The sequence below is a fragment of the Cheilinus undulatus genome, linkage group 8, assembly GCF_018320785.1.
Source record: "Cheilinus undulatus linkage group 8, ASM1832078v1, whole genome shotgun sequence".
In the NCBI taxonomy this organism is placed as follows: Eukaryota; Metazoa; Chordata; class Actinopteri; order Labriformes; family Labridae; genus Cheilinus; species Cheilinus undulatus.
The window spans coordinates 27,338,637-27,360,793 of NC_054872.1; the positions used below are offsets into that span (position 1 = coordinate 27,338,637).

At 39.1% G+C, this 22,157-nt stretch overlaps 3 protein-coding genes across 6 annotated transcripts; 1 reads left to right on the forward strand and 2 right to left on the reverse strand.

The window, feature by feature from the left end:
* Positions 1–583: 583 nt before the first annotated feature.
* znf687a (zinc finger protein 687a) lies at positions 584–10,480 on the reverse strand. Of its 4 annotated transcripts, XM_041793378.1 has the most exons (11): positions 10,387–10,455; positions 7,849–9,698; positions 6,225–6,480; positions 5,927–6,114; positions 5,590–5,774; positions 5,257–5,433; positions 5,013–5,175; positions 4,663–4,902; positions 4,466–4,578; positions 3,387–3,489; positions 584–2,453 (listed from the first exon to the last, which is right to left on the reverse strand). In XM_041793378.1, exons 2-11 carry the CDS (start codon positions 9,676–9,678, stop codon positions 1,836–1,838), a joined length of 3,873 nt encoding a protein of 1,290 aa, XP_041649312.1. In that variant the 5' UTR covers positions 9,679–9,698; positions 10,387–10,455; the 3' UTR covers positions 584–1,835. The 4 variants fall into 4 exon arrangements, with proteins under 4 accessions (XP_041649312.1, XP_041649310.1, XP_041649309.1 ...); XM_041793376.1 differs by having other exon boundaries at positions 5,013–5,433; positions 10,391–10,480; XM_041793375.1 differs by having other exon boundaries at positions 5,013–5,433.
* A 1,389-nt stretch (positions 10,481–11,869) lies between these two features.
* Positions 11,870–18,181, reverse strand: LOC121513134 (26S proteasome non-ATPase regulatory subunit 4-like). Its single transcript, XM_041792678.1, has 10 exons — positions 18,134–18,181; positions 16,952–17,092; positions 16,749–16,863; positions 15,247–15,333; positions 14,800–14,868; positions 14,492–14,707; positions 14,208–14,316; positions 13,938–14,075; positions 12,438–12,493; positions 11,870–12,343 (listed from the first exon to the last, which is right to left on the reverse strand). Exons 1-10 carry the CDS (start codon positions 18,157–18,159, stop codon positions 12,173–12,175), a joined length of 1,128 nt encoding a protein of 375 aa, XP_041648612.1. The 5' UTR covers positions 18,160–18,181; the 3' UTR covers positions 11,870–12,172.
* A 1,751-nt stretch (positions 18,182–19,932) lies between these two features.
* LOC121513951 (serum amyloid P-component-like) lies at positions 19,933–21,653 on the forward strand. Its single transcript, XM_041793983.1, has 4 exons — positions 19,933–20,030; positions 20,468–20,525; positions 20,679–20,781; positions 21,071–21,653. The coding sequence occupies exons 2-4, from the start codon at positions 20,468–20,470 to the stop codon at positions 21,576–21,578; spliced, it is 669 nt and encodes a 222-aa protein (XP_041649917.1). The 5' UTR covers positions 19,933–20,030; the 3' UTR covers positions 21,579–21,653.
* The last annotated feature ends 504 nt before the right edge of the window (positions 21,654–22,157 follow it).

A 22,157-nucleotide genomic window follows, 5' to 3' on the forward strand; every position in this document is an offset into this window, starting at 1 on the left:
GTATGAGACAGTTCTCTCTCAAAGTTGTTGATCCTCATTAACATTGGTTAAATTAAAAAAAGCCACTTGCCAAGACTTAAACCAACTCAGGCTGTGAAATATATTAAAAAATAAATGTAAAAATTTCATACTAAAGACATGCCCATATTTTAAAGAGTACTTTTAAACTATTCCTCCCATTCTGACTCTAATGAGGCGTGATTTCAGTTCAGTCAGGAACACTAGTCATACAGTTTAGCATTTTATTGCAAAATTGATAAACAGTTTTACTTGGCAAAGAAGGCTCTGCTCAAAAAATGCTCACTGGGTTAGTCAAGCAGCATGCTTTGACTTTCCAGGGAGGGCCTAGCTAGAAACCCCCATATGAATAGATACATTTATGACAAAGTGTACTGAATACAATAAAATTAGTTCAAAAGCAATCAATCCATAGTAGCATGGATCTGAATGAGGGCGAAACAAGCTTAATGCTATAAAGGAGGAGGCTGGGGTGGAGGGGGTTAAGCTATGCCAGCAGCAGCGTGGTGCATCAGCATTATTGCAAGCAGGAATTAGTGAGAAGTACATCATATTTAAATACAATGCTGTGTTGCGAGAAAGACCTGTGATTGGCTGTGGGAGCTAGGAGTCGATAATTGGGATCAGTTGGTTGTCAGCTGATCACGGCTGGGTGTATGACTACCGTGTCCTGCATGAACTAACCTAATTTCTTCGATAAGGATTGTAAATCACTATCCTCAATCTGTGTAAAAGCATTTCCCACAGAATATAATTAAAACCAGCAGTCTTGAGTTTGACAGTGAGGCAGTTACAGACTTTTATGGGGTCAGAAATTACTTTCTTCAGAATTTAAGCCCCTGTGAATAAAAAATAATCCAAATCCTAAAATGTTTAGATAAGATCTCGGTTCATTTAATGCTGTGACTGCAGAGGAGTATTTATATTGTATATTCATTGATATCACTATGAAAGAGATCCAAACCACATCCTCACTGAGTCTTTGATTACTTTGTTATAACATTTTTATCTGAATGTAAATTGTGTTTCTGTTGTTTGGTGTTTCAGGTGTCTTTTCTTTGTTTGCCATGCCTTAATAAACATTTTCATATGATTTAGTGGTAGACAGGGCTCTACTGCCTTGTCTATGGGGCAGATCAATCACTGCTGGACAGCACTTGTTACTTGTGTCAACACATCTGGTTAAAAGTAGAGACAAGTAGTAACAGATATTTAACAAAAGTCCTGAAGATTACAATATACAGTTTTGATTCTATTTAAAGTATTAGTTTAAAATTGGCTGGCATTAAGTTTGCTAAATTTATAGCACTGAGCTAATTTATCTTTTACCGCCAACATCCTCCAAAGATACAAAGAATGTAAGTGACTTTATATAGATGTGCATACAGCCACACAGTTAAAGTCACCTTTGTATGATGAAAATTAAATCAAAGCATGCACAATCTATCGTCTATCAACATTCACTGAATCAAACTTTCATCACAGTATAATTTGGTTCCAACATTCACAGTCCTCTTCAGTAAACTTTAACTATATGTGTTTTAAAAAGCGAAGTAGTCAGACTGACTACTTGTTTATACAGTAGTTCATATCTCATTACTATGAGCGCAGAAATGCAGCATCATGTCCTGAGTGTCACAAGCAGAAGTTAACTTGAGCAGTCATAACCACTCTGCACTCCTTATAAAAACTCTAATGAAGATCTTTGGTTTAATTAGTGCATAGGTGTAGAAACCAACACTCTGATGATTATAAATAAGGCATTAGCAAATGTTCTTTCATACCCTAATAGCACTGTTCTACCCCACGTAATGCATTTATGACGTTTTTCCAGCATTTCTTGCATTAATAAAAGCCATACCATGAGTTCTGAAGTGTGTATTTAGATCTGATGCCTTTTCAAATTGCTTCCTGCATACCTTACATGTCAGTAAGTCCTTTTCCTCTCCCCCTGGGGCTACAGAGGAGGGCGATGCAGGTGCAGAATCATCCAAAGAACTCTTATCATCATGGTTCCTTATGTTACCAGGAGAAGGTGCATGGTGTGTGCTCACAGACTGCTGCTGGTTTTCATTAAATGCGTTTCTGATTTTGTGTGTGATGAAACGATGGCGAGCCAGGGAGGAGGTGGATGTGAAGCAGGCGCCGCACTGTTGACACTGCTGACTGCCGCCCTCTGCCCCGCCTCGGTGCTGGCTGATGTGCTCCAGGAACGTGGTCTGGTCCTCTGTGGTGAAGCCGCAAGGCGTACAGCGGAATCCGGACTCGGGATGAGAGTAAGAAGAAGGAGCAGAGGAGGAGTGCAGCTTCTTTGCGGGGCTCACCCCGTCTGCTGAATCTTCGTTATGCTCCTTCCTCACAGCTCCTCTGCGTCTCCGGCGAGCCCCCAAACTGCTGTCCTGCTCTGATGAACTGTCTGCCTCATTTGCCCCTCCCTGAGATCAGAGGAAAACAGCTGTTTAAACATCTGTGTAAAAGTGTTTAAGGCTCAAGCTCATTATAGCTAATGATGAAAAAAATGTATTCAGTCCATCAACACGAAGATGGATTACTTTTAAAATGTTTAACTGCTGCCAGGTGTCAGATAATTCAATTACCTCTAAAGCTCAGTTAAGACCAAAGATTCACAATGTCACAAGACCGTTTTAGGACATCGCTGCCGACAGTCTGAAGCCGTTGCTTTTCAAATCAAGCTTTCTGATGACATTTCCTACAATTAGCTTGTCAAGTCACAGACAGCTGGTTGCAGGGCGTTGCAGGAAAAATGTGAAAAAGATAAATATAGATTTCCTTATGGAAGGCTTAAAATGCTAATTTTGTGTCTTTTGCAGAAAAAAATTCTGCTTGTAAACACACTGGTCTTCTCCATAGGTGCACATCATGTTTAAATGCACAGCTGATGATGGAGACAGATGTGTCAGTGGACTGAAGTTTCCTTGTGAAGGACCTTGTGAGGGCCTAAATTTTTCTATGGAAAATTAATTATTCTCAGCAGATATCTAAGTTTTGACAAGACTTAGTTCTGGCGTGTGACTAAAAATGAGTAGGAATCATACAGTCTGTTGTTACATTTTAATCATGACAATATAGATGCAGGAAAAAATAGTTAATGTGCAGTGCTGTTCTTGTGAAGACAGATTTATGAGTGACTTCAGAAATAAATCCCTTTAAACTGAGAGACTATGAGAGTCACTGCTATGAAAATGATGCATTGTCTCCTCTAATTGTAGGGGCCTGAACTGGCACGGCTTTAGAATGTTGCAGAATGGCTCATCGCAAGTAGCTGCAAGTTTCAACTCGTCTCATTGCAAATCTTTGATCTGATCGGAACTTAAGGAGCTTTAAAAACTGAAAACAAAGTAGCTCACCTTGAGTTTGTCAACGCTTCCAGCATCTGTACTGTGTCTCAGCTGAATGTGCCTCTCCAACAGTGCTCTGCTGCTGAACGTTTTCTTGCCCTCAGTACAAAATCTGTATACAAACACCAGGTATTATGGTTAATTGACTTCAGCTTGTATTGAGCTTTTCCATTCACACTTACTCATTCACTCCACATTCACACACTGGTGGCAAGGCACTTATGTAGATTGGACATCAGTATTAACTAATCCCATGCATTAGCATGCCACTGTCACAGCAGTGGGAGCTACAAGTTTACAAGTTACACTTGACTTTAATCTAATCAAAACAATCATCTAATCAACTTCAGGTAAGAATAACGGGAGACAAATTGAATATGGGGCAGCTAAATCTTTTCAGTTTAATTCCTGTCAGATCTGTAGGAACACTGATCTTTTTAACAACTTAAATGTATAATATCAAACATTTTATGCATTTCTGTAACACATGCCCAACACATCCTACTTTAATGTTTTATTTAGTAATGGCTTCCTCAGAAAAGAGCAATGCCAAACTTCCTCTGGGTTTGTTGTTCTCAGCTTTGTGTCCAGGGTAATTTGTAGGTGCTTCCTTCAACTTGTTTTTTTTTTGTCACTGGAAGGCTCAAATATGTTTCATCAAGTTTTTTGTTTTGTTTTGTTTTGTATTTTTTGAGGTGAAACCCTCTCTTTCCAGTCATTAGCCCTGTTTTGGTGGGGGAAATGAGATTGCCCTGCCCAACCAGGGGTGCTGCATGCAGCTGCATAACGATAAGAGTTCAATTCCAAGATTATAAGTCAAAAATAATTAACAACCAAAAAAGAGACATTTTGGTCTAAAACATTCCATAAAAGTAAGAACCTAATCAACTTCAGGTTGCATATCTGAAAGAAGATGAGACATACACCTCCTGCACTCCATCAAAATACTAATGGAAGGGTATGGGGGGAGCTGTCTGCTGACAGAGTTTTGTTTGGGTTTAAGAGACTGATGCTAAAGTGAAACACCTACTTGGAAAGGCAGCTGTTGTTTAAATGAGGATAAATGAAGCAAAATGTATCAAACTCACTGGCAGCGAAAGCCCCGATTGGTGACTTTGTGTTTCTCCCTGATGTGACGTCTCATACTGGACGTGGTGGTGAAGGAGCTCTCACACTTGTTACAAGGAAACTTCTTCAGCATCTGATCAACACAAACATGTTTTTTTTTTTTTAACAAGATACCTTAAAAATAAGAGAATTAAGTCCTATTCTACTCCTTCCATACCTTGCCATGTTGGTCAGCCATGTGGGTAATGTAGTCCTCCTGGTCTGTGAACCGCGAGTGGCAAGGCGCACACTTCCACCCAGAGGGAGCCTTCATCCTTTCCGTCTTCACTTTCTCCTCCTTATCCACATCCATCCACTCGTCCCCGTCTGAGCTCTCAGACTTTACCGAAGGCTGTGAACGAGAGGAGGCTGCTGGAGGAGAGAGCATCTCCTGTTTCAACACCTGAGTCTTGTGAGTCTGAGAAAACACAGAAGATGGTTAAATAGCCAATAATACAGCAAGACAAAAACACATGAACACAAAACAGCTGATTATTCTGACACTAAAATACATAAGTGAGTGAATACCTTGAAATGGTCCAGAAGAGAATTCCTCTGAGAAAACAGTTTGGTGCATTCTGGGCATTTAAACACCTGCACCTTCTGATTGGTCAAATGAGTGTCAAAGTGGACGTACAGCAGAGGCTTGTTTGTGAAAACTGTGTCACACATGACACACTTATAGATCAACCTGTCAAAGAATTTAAACAAAGATTTATCAATGAAAAAGAAAAACATTTTCAAAATAACAAAATCAGATGTTTCTGTGTACATTGTCTGTCCATTAGTGAGCGTGGGATGCTGGGAGCTGATGTGGCTCTGTGTGCTGGGAGCAGATTTAAATGCCATGGGGCAGCTGGGGCACTTGTGGAACATGTCACAATGAGCCTGTTGGATGTGGGACTTCACAGAGTTAAGGCCTCCAAACACCACCAGGCAGCTGGAACATCTGCACAGGAAGAAAAAAGAGGCTCTACATTCAGAAAAAATATAAATATTTTGCAGCTGTATGCCCTTGCAGAGCAACAAGCGATGAAGCAGGTTAATACCATGAGGATCTATACACAAAATATGTATTTCCTTAAATTTTGAAGAGATATCCCACCTGTAACCAATGCGGCGTGAAAAATGCAAACAGATTTGATCTAGATGTGTTTGAAAGAGAGGCTGCTTGATGTTTCCTCCACACTCTGGGCAGATGTGAGGGGGGCTGGTTTGGTGGATGCGCTGATGAGCTGCTGCACTGCAGCTATTTGGCAGGAGCATGGAGGGAGAACATTTAGTGCATGGCTGAAAAACACAAAAGAAATTTTAAATCAATTTCAATAAAATTAGGGAAGAACTTTTTTACTTGTTGAGAGGATATTTTCATTTCAATTTAAGAACACAGAGTTAGCCTTTACAGTCCACAAAAGGAGTAAATGGTTAGCTTTAAAACTGACCGTGGTCTGTGCTGATGTGATTTCTTGAAAATGCCCGGCTAGCTCGTCTTTGCTGCTGAATTGAGTCTGACACTCAGTACATGTATTACTCATGTACTGCGCTGCCTCTGCTTTCTTGTGGGACATTGCTGTATGTGAGGAGGCAGTAGGGTTTAAGGGGATCCCACCTGAAGAAGATGCTAATGTTCCTGTAGGAATGGACAAAAAGATTTTCAAAGCCACTTATGAAAAATCTCGAGCAAAAGACTTACTTTTTTTTTTTTAACTCAAAGAAATTCAATCAACAATTTTCACCAACCTACAGCCGTGGGTTCCTGCTGACTGATCATCTGCTCCATAGGTACAGGTTTCATGACCAGGTGTGAACACTGCATGATCAGACCTCGCTCCTTGTGCTCTCTGGCGTGTAAAAGCAGGCTGCACTTGTTAAAGAAGGCCAAACGCTTTGCACAGTGATTACAGGTCACCTCAATCCTCAGCGAGCGCCGGGCATAATGCCGCACTAAACTCTGCTCCAGGGCAAAGGCATCACCACACTCCAAACAACGGTAACCCTGCAGGTAATCAAGTATTCATCATCTTAGATGTGGATACATGGATGCTCAATATGAAATACAGAGAAAAGCATATACATTCCTCTAAAGTTGCACATTATTGTCAGAATACGTCAGCTATACTATTCACTATAATGTAGAGGGTGGAACAAAACATACATGTGGCAATATGTAGAGAGGGGAGGGTGAGTGCTGCAAGGGCTCAAAAATGTTGGTAAAATACAACCAGGATCAGATGCTCTTCAAGGTGAGTAGAAAAACTGTAAACAGCAAAAAATTGAAGAGAGACTTGCCTGATTATTTGCAGATATAGTCTATAGTAGAAATGGCAGCCAAAACTGAAAATTCTGAGGCACTCTGATGTGATAAAAATTATTCATTAAACAGGGATGTCTGATTTTTATCACATCAAAGTACCACAGATTTTCAGTTTTGATTACCATTTTTGCTATAGACTATATCTGCAAATAATCAGGCAAGTCGCTCTTCAAGTTTTTGCTGATTAATATGGCAATATATGGTTACTATGACTCATGCTGCAATTCTTGATTCACTACTGCCAAATAGCTGTATTTCAATTTCTAAAATGCAGTACTCCATGTAGACTTCCCTCTCAAGATGAATCACTGCATCACTACTTAGATACAACCCCTTTGGTCCTATCCAGTAGTGTGTTGATGCCTGCGTAAGTGGGTATAATCTTCATTTATTCCCCACATTTTTCAAACGGCCCATCCTGCAAAGGATAACCACCCTGTGCCGTAAACAAGGACACGTAGTAACATCTTTGCATAGTTAGTTCACCTAAAATGAGGGCCTTTAGTATTTGCACAGTCAGTTAACTTGCTTCACCAATGAAGGATCACTATATTAAAATCTAAAGAAGAGCAGACTTTACAATAACCAGAGAAAATGGTTAAGTTGTCAGTAATACAGCACTTGAGTGTACTTGGATTACTTTTTGGTTACTTTTGCCATCCTGGGAGAGGGGATTTATTAGTGGGTATACTGTATGGAGACTGAAAACTAACTGAGTAAACTCTGTATACCTGCACTAGACCACTGGTGCTATCCTATTGTGAATAACCCTGATTCCCAGCCATATTTTAGCAGGGAATGAGTCCCTAATCTCAGTTAAAAAACTGAATACAACGAAGAAATGCACTTCTATCAGAGTGATCTAATTTGCCATGTTTTCTATTAATGAATATGCCCATCAAAAACCCAGTGAACAACCATAAATGACAAAATAAGCATAAAATTCTCACTTGTGTAAACAAACTGATAAGGACATGACTACATTATAAACAATTACCAAAAATCTTTAATGTTTTGTTGCAATACACAATCTTTATACAGGTAACATACCTGTGCAGGTAGAGGAAGGCCCCATTCTGCAGGAAGAGGGGAGCTCAGGTCTGGTTTGTAGCTGGGCAGCAGGTTCTTGTTGTTGAGGATCTTATTGAAAGCTTCCACCAGGTTGGTCTGGCTTTTTGATATGATTGCCCCTGTGCTGTTAACTATAGAGGCCGGTCTGCTGCTGCCTTGCAGGGGAAGCAGAGGTGATGAAGCAGGTAGTGTCATCCCACTGTGCAGACCTTTGGAAGCCAGGCTGCGAGCCGAGCCGACTCTGGGCAAGGAGACAGAGATGGAGGGTAGAGCTGCAGTTTTAGTGATGCTGACAGCTGTGGAGGAAACTTTAGGCTTAGCGTCTGCTGCAGTTTTGTCTTTGGCGTCCTGGAGTGTCTTAGACTGCTGTGCTAACTCCCTCTTGGATCTTGTGTAATGACGCTCCGGTGATGGTTTTGAAGCACCCGCACCTTTCAGGGTGACTCTTCCAGCTCTTTTAGGTGTGGCACCAGTTACGGTTCTTGTGATACTGCCGGTGGACATTTTGATCTTAACTTTAAGAGGACGTGATGGAGTCTCTGTTGCATCAGCAGGCACGTGATCCTTAGAGTCAGCATCATCAGTTAAATTTTCCCCATCCTCAGACTTCTCTCCAATCAAGTCCTTAGCCTCTCCTGACCCTTCTTCTTCTCTTGGCTCAGTTTCCAAGGGCTCCTCTTGATGTTCAAAGTTATCATAGTTTGCTGCTTGACTTGACATTTGAGAGGAATCAGGGGTACTGCTTCTCTTGGCGACTATAAGACCTGTCTCACTGGGTGGTGGGCTCTCAGGTGAGTCTCTCTCATCAATCACATGCTCAGGGTATTTCTCCTCTGTTCTGGAGTCTATGCTGACAGAGGGGAGGTCATTTGTGTGGCTTTGTGGCTGAGAAACTGTGGGGGGAGGACTGGGGGATGCAGGCGACACCTTTTCCCCAAATTGAGGTTCCAGAGAGGGGAAATGTAGAGGATGAGACTGTACTCTTGCTCTGTGTTTGAATTTTGGAGGGGAAGACATCTCACACTCAGGGCTCTCCTGGATCACAAGAGGACTTCCTAAGTCTGGCTCTGAGTCATCTTCATCTGAATGTATTACATGCTTTGTTTCTGACTCAACAGTCCCATTTTTCAGCAACAGGGGTGAAGATGGATTACGGAGGGGACAAGGTTCCTCCTCCTTTGGTGAACGAGGAGGTTGATGGCTGATGGAGTGTAGAGAGGGAGGAGTGGAGGAGATGGGATTGACACTAGAAGAAGGTTGCATGTGGAGGGGTGGTATCAAACTCTGAACACCATCAGTTGTGCTCCGGACTGATCCAACATCAGCTTCTCTATCACTCTGACCCTCAGTAGGGACAGGTGTGGATGGTAATGATGAAGAATGGGAATATTGCTCTGTGCTTGATGGTCCCTGCTCCCTGGGGCCTGGTTCTTCAAATCCATTGGCAATCTGAGGCTCCAGAGGCGAATCTGCAGGAATCTTAGGACCAAGCTGCAATGTGTGCTCATCAAACTTGACTTTAACCTGAGGGTTCAAACCACTGTTGGAGGAACTGTCTGTTTTATTCTCCACAGACTTCTCCTCATCTTCGTAGGTCTTGTTCTTCACAATAACACTGACCACAGGGGGGTCACTGTGTAAGGAAGAGGAAAAGCATGGAGGAGACTCACTCGCTCCCTCATCTCCAACAGTGCCATCTTTATCCTTTTCCTCCTCAGGACTTGACTGAATGGCCTCTTTGGCATCAATGTCTGGGATGTCAAAAGCTGCCAGCAAATCATCAAAGTCTGGGGTCTTCATGTCCCCCATTGCCAGCACGAGGCTCAAACCTAACAGGGCAAAAACTGAGTTACGCCAAATATTTCATGTGCAATTTAATCTCTAATGCGACCGTTATTCTTGTTTCCATGGTCTCCACACAAATATGAGCAACGTTTGTTGTATTAAGAATCGTATCGAAGTTTAATGATCAGATATATGACAGCCCTATGTGACAGAAAATTTTGTATGTCAATGTTAAGAAAGTCTAGTTCAAAAGCTTTAAAATATAAGCTGCTAACATGACATTTCATGTCAGGCCACACACTATCATGTTTAATGTAATCATAACACGTCGACGCAGCGGAGACACGACGGCTTTAATGTCGTTGAAATAAAAAGTGACAACCGGGATTAAATTAATGTGTCCTATCAGGACAAGAAATAGCGAGTAGTTATATACTAATTTGAAAGGAAATCATGACAAAGAAGAGAACTAGTCAGACCACGTTTGAATGAGCGTGTCAAACTTGTCTCGTTGCAACAAGTGGGTCCTCTGGCTAACGGCTAGCTAAACTTTAGCATTCGCTGTTAGCTAGCCTTGCTAACGTCAACCGTCCAACTTTCCTCAAGAAGTCCAACATATTTAAATAAACATCTTACTTGACTCATATGAACTTGATTGAACCTTGACATTAGATGCTACTCTAGTAGAATTCTAGGTTTAACCAACTAGGTGCTTGTATTAATCATATTTACCTACACTTTAACGACCTGGGTTCCTGACTTTTCTCTTGTCGCACAACTTTTCCGTCATCAAATGCGACACTGACTTGCTCGAATCCTCCCTAATGTTTACATTTGTTATGAACCCATTCACATTAGGTTAACGGAAATCCACGAGGGTGTTACCCGAACAAAGAGAAAAACCTCTCTAGCAGGGTCCTAGCAGCCATATTTACCAAACTTCACAAATCTGTCTCATTATTTTATCAAACACAAAAATGCAGATTCACGTTCTTATCATTCTGAACCTGTAGTTACATTATGCTACCAATGTAACAATTTCTGGTTAAATAACTCAATAAAGTACATTTTAAGCCACGATTTCTTTAGTCTTCTTTAAATGAATAAAATATTTATTTTTCTACATAAACCAAGTGCCTTCCATTTCTTTTCTGCTCAACATTACATCCAATAAGTTATAAAATGACGTTCCCATCCTAATTTGCACGTTTCCTCTGAATATGACACTAGCAGAGGTGAAAAAGTACAGGACTATTGCACTCAAGTAAAATTACAGCTACTCTAGTTAAATTTGACTTAAGTAAAAGTACAAGACAAAATATTTAATTTAAAGTTTACTTTAAAACCTGAGTAGCTACTGAGGAGTTGTAAAGTCAAATGTGATTTTTAAAGCCCCACCTCTGTAATAAAGTAAAAATACACAGCAAAATTGACAGTGTTAATTAAACTCATGTAGAGTTAAATTCAACACTCCAAACGTGTTTATATTGCTCCACACTACTTACATTTAAACTACACTCTTAAAGTTTTTACAGCATGACAAAGCTGACGTTGCTCTTGAAAATCTGTGGCAAGGTGGGTCTCCTGTGGCAAGAGCAAAGCAGCAGAGAGTCAGCCTCATATCAAAGCAATGCATATTGATGAAGAATGTACAATGCACCATTTAGGAGCACTGGTCATAGTCAGGAACTCTAACCCAGTGGATAACTTCTCTTATTGTGCAAATGTGTCTCACATTTAAAAACAATAATCCACCAGAAGCATGAGCAAATGAATCCCAACGGGGACCACTGTACAACACCTAACACTCAAACACATATAAAACACACCTAAACACTCTGCCCAAGGGCATGATAGGGAGTTTCACCCACACACACAGCCCCAGATTTGAAATCACAGTTTGCAGAATTGAGCTCAATAGACTGTGTAGTCAACAGAGGTAGGAAAAGTATAAGGGTACTGTACTCAAGTGAAAGTACTGTTTCGCTGGTTAAAACTTACTTAAGTAGAAGTAAAAGTACTGATTCCAAAATGTACTCATAAAGTAGAAGTACCCAAAAAACTACTCCGTTACAGTAATTTGAGTAAATGTAATGAGCTACTTTCCACCCCTTGACACTAGTTGTTTTTCACATGACAAAAAGTAAATTTTAATTTCTAAAAATCAAAGTTTGCAATCAAATAAGAAGAAATTACAGGCCTCAGGAGCATTACCTTACCTTGTTAACAGTAAATTTATTAAGGAAACCTGCTTATAAGCAGCATTTTCATATTACAAAAGAATCAAAGCAAAACTACCTGACACACCAAGAAAAGAAAAGAAAACAAGCATTTAGGACAGACCTTTGAATCGAAATCCATGTACCAAAACTGTATAAACAGCTAAATAAACAAAAAGACATGGAAATGCTTTCCTTAAGGAGATGGATGACCTTAACTGTGAATAAACACATGCAGTGATATTCTTAGGTCTCATTTTATTAATAATATATACTGTAAAGTTCCTCTCTGTCGATGCTCATTTCTTCTTCTCCTCATCCTTCTTAGGGTCTGGTTTGGAGCTTGTCTGGGAGGCCAGAGAGCCCATGGCGTTGCGGATGGCCTCATTGTTGGGGTCAACCCCAGGAAGGTTTTCCAGGACACTCTGAAGGAACTCTGGATCCTGCATAACATCGTAGTCCTCTTCGTCCTGGGGCAGAATATATATTCTCATTGTAATTCATCCTTAAGAAGCAGTATTCAACCTGATGGATAAGTAAAATGGCTTATAAAGGCTTGTGTACCTTGGCCTTACTGGAGTCCATGTCAGCTCCTGTGTCCATGTCTTCAGCATCAAACTCTGCAAGAAAAATGGAACAGACAGGTGGCCAAACATGAGAATTGCAGATTTTTGTTTGAAGTAAAAACAAAAGCCATACAGCATTTGTACTATCATTCTACATTTGATGTAAATTAAATGCTTTCTAAAAACAGACCAATAACCTTTCTAATGTCTTGTGAAAATGTTTGTGCCAGCTGTTTTACAGCCAATCATACATCTGATGAATGTGAATGTTTGACTTCAGAGTCGCTCCCTGCACAATTTATTTTATTGATTTAAATTAATAATTCGATATGATCAATACCAGCAGACCAATATAATCTTTACTCAAACTAGCAGCCTGATATCTTTCTGTGAATAATCAAGCCTACTTAAAAGTAAAACAAGGCAGAGATGCTATATTTTGCCATCATGTTTGTCGTATTCTACATTCAAGATCATCAATATAAGTAAACGAAATACACAAGCTGAAGCCAACAAAACAGGTTCTTCTGCTTGCTCTAGTGTGTCTTAAACTGCCAGTTTACAAAGTCAATAATGAAGTGTGAGAATAATAAGAGAGTATAAAATGTGCAGTTATAACCAAATATAAGTGTCAATAACTCAATCGGCTGCAAAAACATTGTCTGAAATTTTAAGAAAAAGTGAAAGTTATAAAAATGTTTACTTTTGAAAAGTGGAAGACAACATTATTGCGCTTCCATAAACCCACCTCTGACTGTCAGGCTCTGGTGAGTAGGGCTGGGAATTGTTAAGAACCTTCCGATTCAATTCAATCTCAATTCTTTAGGTTGCGATTCGAATCGATATCGATTCGATTTTGATTTAAATTCTTCAATGTCAATACAGTAAGAAGTAGAAATACACAAATAACCTGTTGACAATTTTTAAATAATCATTTTCATGCTCATGTGAACATGTTTGGTAAGTCACCTCACATTTTTGGGCAATAAAACATCTGAAATTAAAAATCTGCACAATAACTTACTTGTGCATAAGGAGTATAAAAGTAAAAAAACATGACAGTTCTGTAGAAACACTGAAAAAGTAAAGTGCATGTAAACTTCACTAATGTTTCTGTCCTCTTGGAAATTGTGATAAACCTCACATAACATGGTTATGGTTGGTTGTTGTTTGGTCGAGTGCGGCCTCTGTCCATGTAACGCGAATCAGACGCACAGCGACCCCCACTGGCCAGGAGGTGAAACGATTCAGAGGATTTGCTGAATTGACATTGAATTGGGGGAGGAAATATTGCGATGCATCGATTAATCAATATTTTTACCCACTTCTACTGGTGAGACTGATGACTACAAGAGCTGGCAAATGTATGATATACTGTTTCAATAAGGAGTACAAAATGCTTGCTGTAAGTATTCTGCAATGCTTTTCAAAAACGTATTGATTAATTAAGTCCAGGTTATTGCATCACTGGTCTGGGAATTCAAAATCAATGTTCGACCTGGTCCGGCTCCCTGCATGGACATCTGCAGAGCATAGGCGATCTGTTCATCCTCTGTCATGCGGCTGAAGTCTGGTAGAGCAGGTGTGGATGAGTCTGTATGTGGAACAGACATCTTCAACAGAGCTTCCTCAGACTCTGCAACCGAAGGAGAGAAAAATCTATGCAGTGTGAACACACTCAGGTTGGCAGCCACTAACCCTCATTTGAAGACCTGCAGAAACTGGCATCTTTGATAGAAAATAAGTTGAAAGGATTTTTTTATCTCACCATCTGCAGCAGGGGAGGAAATGCCAGCTTCTGCAGCTGATGCGACAGCGGCTCGGCGAGCTTCATCTTCCTGCCGTTGTCTCTGCTCTTCCATAGACACCCTCAGAGCCTGGAGAGGAGAAAAAGAAAACAGTTTAAGGTCCTAGTGACAGCCTGGTATTACTCTAAATAAAAAAATAATATGGATGCTGACTTTTAGAGCCAAATTACAGAAACATCTGGGATTTAAATGTATTACACACATCTTAGTGGACTGTTACAGTGTCTATCTGCAGCTCTCTTACCAAGGCTAACTCTGGATCAGCACTGGGATCCACTCCAAACTCAAAGTCACTGGCACCCAGTCCCAACACTGCACCTCCTTCTCCAGCCAGGATAGGCGAGGACAGCAGGGCATCAGCCAGACTGGGGCCTGGAGGTACAGTGACCAAGTGCGAGCCTGCACCCTCTTTGCCATTCAGTGTGTTGATGAAGGCTGTGAGCTTCTCTGTGTTTGTCTCCTGCAGGGTTGTGGATGAGGGGGTGTTCAGCAAATCAACCAGAACTACACTTAAAATGCTCAACAAGCTGTGTATTTTCTTTAAGTATGTACCTCCTCTCCAAAGTTAATAACATCCACATTGACCTTTTCCTTCTTTAGACGCTTTGCCATTTTGACTAGCTGAAAGGCATGAAAAAAATCATCAGCAGACACAAACACAACATGTTTACCAGAATTCTCTAATTAAGAACTATTACTAGATCAGCCAGATAAACTTTGGGTCAGCTTGTGTTATAACAGTTTTCATCTTTACTGGGTGATCTGCAAAAACCTAACTTTTCCAGAAAGTTAATGTTTGTTACTTCATATTTAATTGTAGGTGGGAGAATTCATCTTCAGATAAGTGTGGTGAAAAAGCTTCAGTGTTGTGTAACAACTGTGATAAACTATTTTTTACTGTCTCATAATATTTACAATCTGATTTAAGATAATAATTACTAATATATATATATCAAGTATATGGCAAAATGGGTCAGTTTATTTCACAGCTTGACTTACTTCTTTTTCGTTGTCCTCCACTGGGCTGCCAACGAATGCAATAATGCGCATCTTGTGGTTTTTGCCCTGCCTGTGCTTCAGCGCCAACTATAAAGAGAAACATAATGAATAGGACAAAAAGACCCACAGAACTTATCTTTACCTGTGACAAGTAAGATGATAGATATTTTCTAACCAGATATCAGGAATATCACAGCATGTCATCTTTGCTTTTCTTTCTTGGACAAGTTCAAAGATCTGCTGTAAAAATATCCTCTAACTTCAATTAATTATGAATCCATCTTAAAATCTTAAATTACTCATGTTTTGTATCTATTTAATGTTTATTTGCAAATAAACAAGTATGAAGCAAGTAAATCATTGCCTCACTAAGTTATATATAGCCTGAGCTAATTTGCATTTCCCTTGTATTCATTCTGAATACTTGTGAATACACATGCACAGAGTTGAGATAATCTTCATGATTTTTAAATAGTGTTATTTATCTTTGTTTTGAACTTTACTAGGGATGCACGATTAGGGATGGGAATAGAGAACTGGTTCCAGTTGAGAACTGGTTTCAATTGGTTTGATCCACTGACATCATTTACATTTAATGTTAACGTTTCCCTTATCAATGCCTTACATGTGCCTTGAAAAACACAGTCTCACGAGAGGCAGCGGTTAGAAATGTGGCTTCATTTCTCAAAAGATGACATAAACAGCGCAATGTGCAAAGCGTACATCTTTTTGCACAAGAACTGTTCATTTTGTACAAGATTTCAATTTATTTTTTTTACGTCCAGAGACCAGTTCTATATTTATTTTAAGGTTTCATCTTTTAAAGCAAAAGATTAGTAGTATTGTATTCTAATTTAAGTTGAGATTGAAGATCCAGAGAGAGGTTTGTTTTAACAGAGACATTTCCAACAAAGAAAGAGTATTTCTGTATATTTTAGCATATTCTCCTCCCAAACACTGATACTGCAATACAAGCTTTACTGTGGGATTGTTGTCAAGGTATTATCGTACCGTGAGTTTCTGATACCATTACATCCCTACAACATAATATCAGCCTAAACCGATAACGATATTTAAATGTAGTTCAGACCTAAAACATTACTCTTTAAAACACAATTTAAAGCTTGAGGATGAACTAAATAATAAATTTCAGTCTTTAAAATACACTTTAAAGTGTAAAGAATGATAATGAATAAAAATAAAGATTTCAGCTGAAATAGGACTGTTGGTCCAGCCTAAAACCCCACAAAATTATTTTTTCATACAGCCAGTATTCACAGCTGACAGGCAGATTTTTATAGCCAAATTATCAGTTGGAAATACTAGCAGAATTTTCAGATCTGCAAGTACCAATATAATTTACTTTTGAAGCTATTATTTATCGAGAACCACTATCATAGGAAAAACGATATCGGGCATCCCTAGACGTAACATTTCTGGCCCCTTTCTTTGTTCCCTGCTAGAAAACTGTAAAACAACTATGTGATAAGTCACAAACTTACATGTGCCACCCTGATGCCAGTGCAGAAGCTGATGTTTCCCCGAGGCTGCACAGCATGCAGCTTTGACAGTATTCTTCCAGTGTCAGGGGTCAGTGTTGTCAACACTTCACAGTTGCTGCATGGAGACATATAATGTATTTTTATCATATTTACTGTACACAAATCAACTTTCAGAAAACTTAATAAAGGACACTGCCTCTTACTTTGCCATGGTGATAAGGCCAACATTGTTTTCTGGATTGCTGCGTGTCTTTGAGTGACAAACAATGTTAACTGCATCCTGCTGAGCCTGCAGCCTGGTGGGTAGAAAGTCTCCATTGCGCATGTACTCGCTGTTGTCCACACTTTAAGACAAAACAACTGTTTTGGTTATGATAACCAGTTCTGGCAGAAAGGTATTAGTCACAGGTGGGAAAAACTTGGCCGGTAGAGGCCAAAGTAAGACAAAGTGTCTGTATATCTGGAATAGCCCTTTATACATTTAGGGAGGGATCATCAATCATAGAATAGCTCATTACAGTTTAGTAAATGATTAATAAAACCAAAAGGTTCAGTCATAAATTCGCTACTTCATATTGATTATTTTGAAGAACATTTTAATAAAGTGTCTTGCGTGGTCTGCTGAATATATTCACAAACTTAAACACGTCACAGTAGGAAACTTTAACTAATGGTTACAAAAATATGATCATATAAACAAGAATAAAAAATAAATGTAAATTGTTGTCGTCCTGGTATAACGATATATACACCAGTTCATAAGCATTACAATGCTGCTAACAATACTTTGGGGAAAATGTAATATTGTTTATCCATCACAGTTTTGTGTGCTTTCCTTGAAAGGAAAATTGTGATCATAGTGCCAGTTTGTGATAACTGAATAATATTTTACGCTGTTTTTCTTAAGTTTGAATATGCAACCAGCACAACAGATCTCTGTTTCAATGTCAGTGAAGACAAAAGATCCCAATTTGTTGTATTTTGTGGACAACAGTAGGTTAGGTTCTGTTAGCTTGCTTATGCTAACGCGTCAAAAAGCCTTTTTGTCATCTTTCAACGGAGTCTGGGCTTTGCCGTACACTTGAAATAAGGTACAGCAATGACGATGCAGTCATCAGCGTTTATAAACATATAACACGATAAAAGACCACAATATAATGATAAAAGTCACTGTTAGGTGTAGGAGGCTCTAGCTTGCTAACGCTAGCTAGGTTATGGAGTGACTCAGGGAATGACTCGAGCATCTGAAATAAACAAGAAAACCTGAACAAATTAGACGACACATGCCGTCTGAAGATAACATTTAGTTAAGAAAGTAGTAGCTTATTACAAAAAAAGAGAAAACATTACAAATATTAGAATAAAAAATGTTTGCAAATCCTTACCAGACCATAGTACTTTCAAGCACCATCTTGACGTCTGGATTTGCTACGTCGACGTGAGGGTTTATGGGTAATGTAGTGTGTTTTCAGAGCAAAAAAACTCTAACGACGTAAAAATTATATATCATACATGGTTCTATATGATTAGCTAAAGTGGTAAAGCTAAAATAAAGCTCATATATAGATATCTTATAAATTGCCATGCTTGCTGTCATTACAGATAGTCTTCTTTAAGATTAAAACCAGTGTTGTCTGCTAAATCACTGGTTCTCAACTAGTGGGTCGGTGCCCAAAAAATGGGTCGCAGAGCTGTTTTCAGTGGGTCAGGAATGTGTGACTGGAAAAACAATGGTGGCAAAAAGTGTCTGAGCTATGAAAGCTTGTAATTTACAGAATAGTTCAGAATTTTTCATTTGTTTTTATTTTTGTTTCCTCTTTACTTTTTGTTTTCAATTTCAGTTTAGCTTTTAATAGTATTTACTGCTAATTTGTTGGATTGGTTTTATTTTCCAAAAATTGCTTTATTTTAGTTTAGTTTTTCATTAGTTTTTATTTTTTCAGGTACTTGTCATAAGCAAGACCCAAAAAGACCTGAAAAAATAAACCTCATACATTTTTAACAACATATTTAAATGAGCTTCTCTTCACTTTTCATTTTAATTTATTCAAAGTTGATGTTTGGATAAAACTCAAGACACAAAACAACCATTTTGTGAAGTCTTCTTCAGTGAAATCAGACCATTTTACTCCCTCTAGGCTTGGTTGTTCATGTCAGTCAGTCTGCTGCTGTCAAAGACTAAAACTAAGGAGATCTTTTATCTAATTCTAATTTATTTTGGTTAAGTAGGCACCCAATACAGTTTTAGGGAGTTTGTTTTTTCCTGTAAAGCATAGTTTCTATTAAGTGTCAGTCAACTAAAATGACTTGTGCATTTTACTTTTAGTTATTTAGTTAGTCTTGGTTACTACAATAACCTTGGTGGACATGCATCCATCATGCATGTAAGATGCAACATGCATCTTACTCTGTTTAACTTTGATAATGGGTAAATTTAAATGCTTTCTCAAAATCTTAGCACAATTATCTGTTTCTTGCAATATCATAGCTGTTTTATTATTATTATGATCTATTTCACTATTATTCTATAATTTATCATTATTATTGTTATTGTTAAATTTTCCGTGTATGTATGTTCGCTTCATCCCCAATAAAATAAAATAAAATAAAGCTGTTTCTCTTATTATAATGAGGTATTTCTTTGAGACCTCAGGAAAATTTACACCCTATTTCCCCATGTCATCAAGGGGAAAGGGGAAAAACATTGATTTTGTTCCACCAAAGATCCAAACTGCAACATTTTGCATTGAATAAATATCCACTGAAAATTTTTGATAATTTGGGCTGAAATTCATTATTAAAAGTCTGATGGGTCCTGGGGCTATATAGACCACTGTGATAAATGATGTTGTAACACTGTGATACCAGTGGTGTGAGTACACTTGTTAAACACCAGGGGCAAAAATGAGAAAAAGCCAACCACTGCATCCTGTGGTTTATGTTTCTTTAATGACAGGATTAAAAAATAAATGGGCACAAATAAGTTGTATGGAAAAACACACAAACAGGAAAAAGTATAAATGGACAGCCCCTATCTATATTTGGGCAGAAATAACCAAACACATGAACCACCAGGATGTAGTCAGCCCTTACAGCTCCAAAAAAGGGCCCCACTCTGCTACAGCTTCCTATAGGCTACTATAATCTATAGTTAGGAAATAGTCCACAGTCCAGTGTGATGAAAGCAGATCAAATACTGGTCTCTGAAATAAAAGCAGAGCAAACAGCCCAAACCCAGTGTGCCCTCCGTCCAGAGTGAAGCCAACAAAGTCGGTTTAAAAGGTAAACAAAATCCAGGGAGTCTTGAAACCTTAATTTATTTGTAAATGTGTTTAAAGGTTCGGCAATGAGGAATCAGCACAGAATCACTCTTGTGATTATTTCTCCCCTTTTTCAGGGGTGTGGCATGTAACCTTAGCTGTCTGCTACTACTTAAATTTATTTTAACTGCAAAATTATGTTTTTTTTTGGCGACTATTTTTAAATGCTTAGTCAGACTGAAATCAGTGCAGTGAAAATGAAGCTCAGTCTTACCTTGTTTAATGGTAATTGTTCTTAGTCTGTGGAGAACAAAACCAACTGAATTTACATACCTCTGTAGAAATTACTAAAGTTTAAAAGTTTAAGACTTTCAGAATTGCATCCTGTCAATATCCTGTCATAAAGGATAAAATGTGGTAGTTTGATTCATAAAATATTGACACTTTGCATTGCCTCAGATGGAGAAATTTGTACTTCTGATGGTGATGTTTGCAACATGTTGGGCAACACCCCAAGGTACGTGAACCTTTATACACCAGCTTGTATTTACATTGCATCATACTCTGCTTTATTAAAGTCACAGATCTGAGGTCTTTTTTATATCAATTGTTGTCAACATTTATGTCCTTCAGTAAAGCACTCACATATTTTAATTTCTTTCCTTTGCAGATCTGACAGGCAAAGTTTTCGTGTTTCCCAAACAGACCAACACTGATCATGTGAAACTTCTGACCTCAAAAAAACAGTTCAACTCTGTGACTGTCTGCTTCAGGTAACTAACTCTGCGCTCACACTGTCGGTCAGTGACCTGAGTCGATTTTTTTCACTCAAATCTGATTTCCACAGGATGGACTGACCAGCCAAAGTCACATTGACGCCCCCCCCCCCATTTTGGAAAATTTGATGTGTGACTCAGTCAAAGTAAAGGATGAGTCTGATATTTTAAAGAGTAATGTGATAACAAAAAACAGGGGTGGACATTAAAGGTTGTCATCAGAAAGACTAATTTATTTTTTGAAAAGTGTTCATTCTGGTTTCTAACAGCTGACACATCTGTCCAGGTTCCTCACAGATCTCTCTAGGGAATACGGCCTGTTCTCCTTGGCTACACCCTCCTTCACCAATGACTTCTTGCTCTTTAAACCCAACTCTGATGCCATGAGAATGCATGCTCTGGACGCCCACACAGACTTCCTGTCTCTGCAATATCCACCTAACACCTGGCACTCCATGTGTGGTGCCTGGCGCTCCGACAACGGCCTGGCTCAGCTGTGGATGGATGGAAAACCCTCCATCAAGAGATTCATCAAAAGAGGACCCATCCGTGGGGCTCCCATCACCATCTTGGGCCAGGAGCAAGACTCCTATGGTGGAACTTTTGATGTGAATCAGTCTTTCCTTGGCATGATTTCTCAACTCCATATGTGGGACTATGCGCTCTCCCACGGTGAGATCAAACGTTATATGGACAATGCAAATTTTACTCCGGGCAATGTGTTCAACTGGAGAGCCCTGGAGTTTGAAATCACAGGGGATATTTTTGTGGAAGACATGTCTGAGGTTATGTAACAGGGTGTCAAACACTGAATGAATCACACACGATTTGTTGAAACATTCTATCGATGATTAAAATTTATTCAGACACTTGAGTGTTTCATTTCTTAACAGCCCATTATTACAAACACACACACACACACACACAGCGCTCCTGTGACACGTTTTTAGCTGGTTATGAAGCATGTTGAAATGAGTGCTACTCACTCCTTCATAAAAAAATATTTTAAATGCGTAATTGGCTGCCATACTACAGGTGTCTAAGTAATTGCACGCTGCAGGAACACTTTCTTTTTAAATCTTCCATGGCAAAGAGTCTTAATGAGTGATGAATTTAGCTTTTTTTTAAAATGCCACTTGCACATGCATAGGACATAATCAGCAAAGTAAAATAATGCTTTTCAAACCTGGCGCAAAAGTGTTTAGCATGAGATATGTCTCACATCCATCTGAGAAACTGTCCATGTTCTGTGTTTGGGAACTGGCCAGTCGAAGCAACAACACATGTGATCTACAAGGTGTGTGCAATTTGACACAGTAGCTGCTATTGTTGCCAACTATAAGTGGAGCTAGTTGATTAAGAAAACTAATGCT

Coding starts and splice junctions, on each gene's coding strand:
- LOC121513951 (XM_041793983.1), top strand. CDS start 20,468: ATGGAGAAATTTGTACTTCTGATGGTGATGTTTGCAACATGTTGGGCA. Junction 20,526..20,678: donor ATGTTGGGCAACACCCCAAG/GTACGTGAACCT, acceptor TTTCCTTTGCAG/ATCTGACAGGCAAAGTTTTC. Junction 20,782..21,070: donor TCTGTGACTGTCTGCTTCAG/GTAACTAACTCT, acceptor ACATCTGTCCAG/GTTCCTCACAGATCTCTCTA.
- znf687a (XM_041793376.1), bottom strand. CDS start 9,678: ATGGGGGACATGAAGACCCCAGACTTTGATGATTTGCTGGCAGCTTTT. Junction 6,481..7,848: donor GCCTTCCTCTACCTGCACAG/GTATGTTACCTG, acceptor GATTACCTGCAG/GGTTACCGTTGTTTGGAGTG. Junction 5,775..5,926: donor TCACATCAGCACAGACCACG/GTCAGTTTTAAA, acceptor TGTGTTTTTCAG/CCATGCACTAAATGTTCTCC.
- LOC121513134 (XM_041792678.1), bottom strand. CDS start 18,159: ATGGTGCTTGAAAGTACTATGGTCTG. Junction 14,317..14,491: donor CTGATCCAGAGTTAGCCTTG/GTAAGAGAGCTG, acceptor TCTCCTCTCCAG/GCTCTGAGGGTGTCTATGGA. Junction 12,344..12,437: donor TGGACTCCAGTAAGGCCAAG/GTACACAAGCCT, acceptor ATTCTGCCCCAG/GACGAAGAGGACTACGATGT.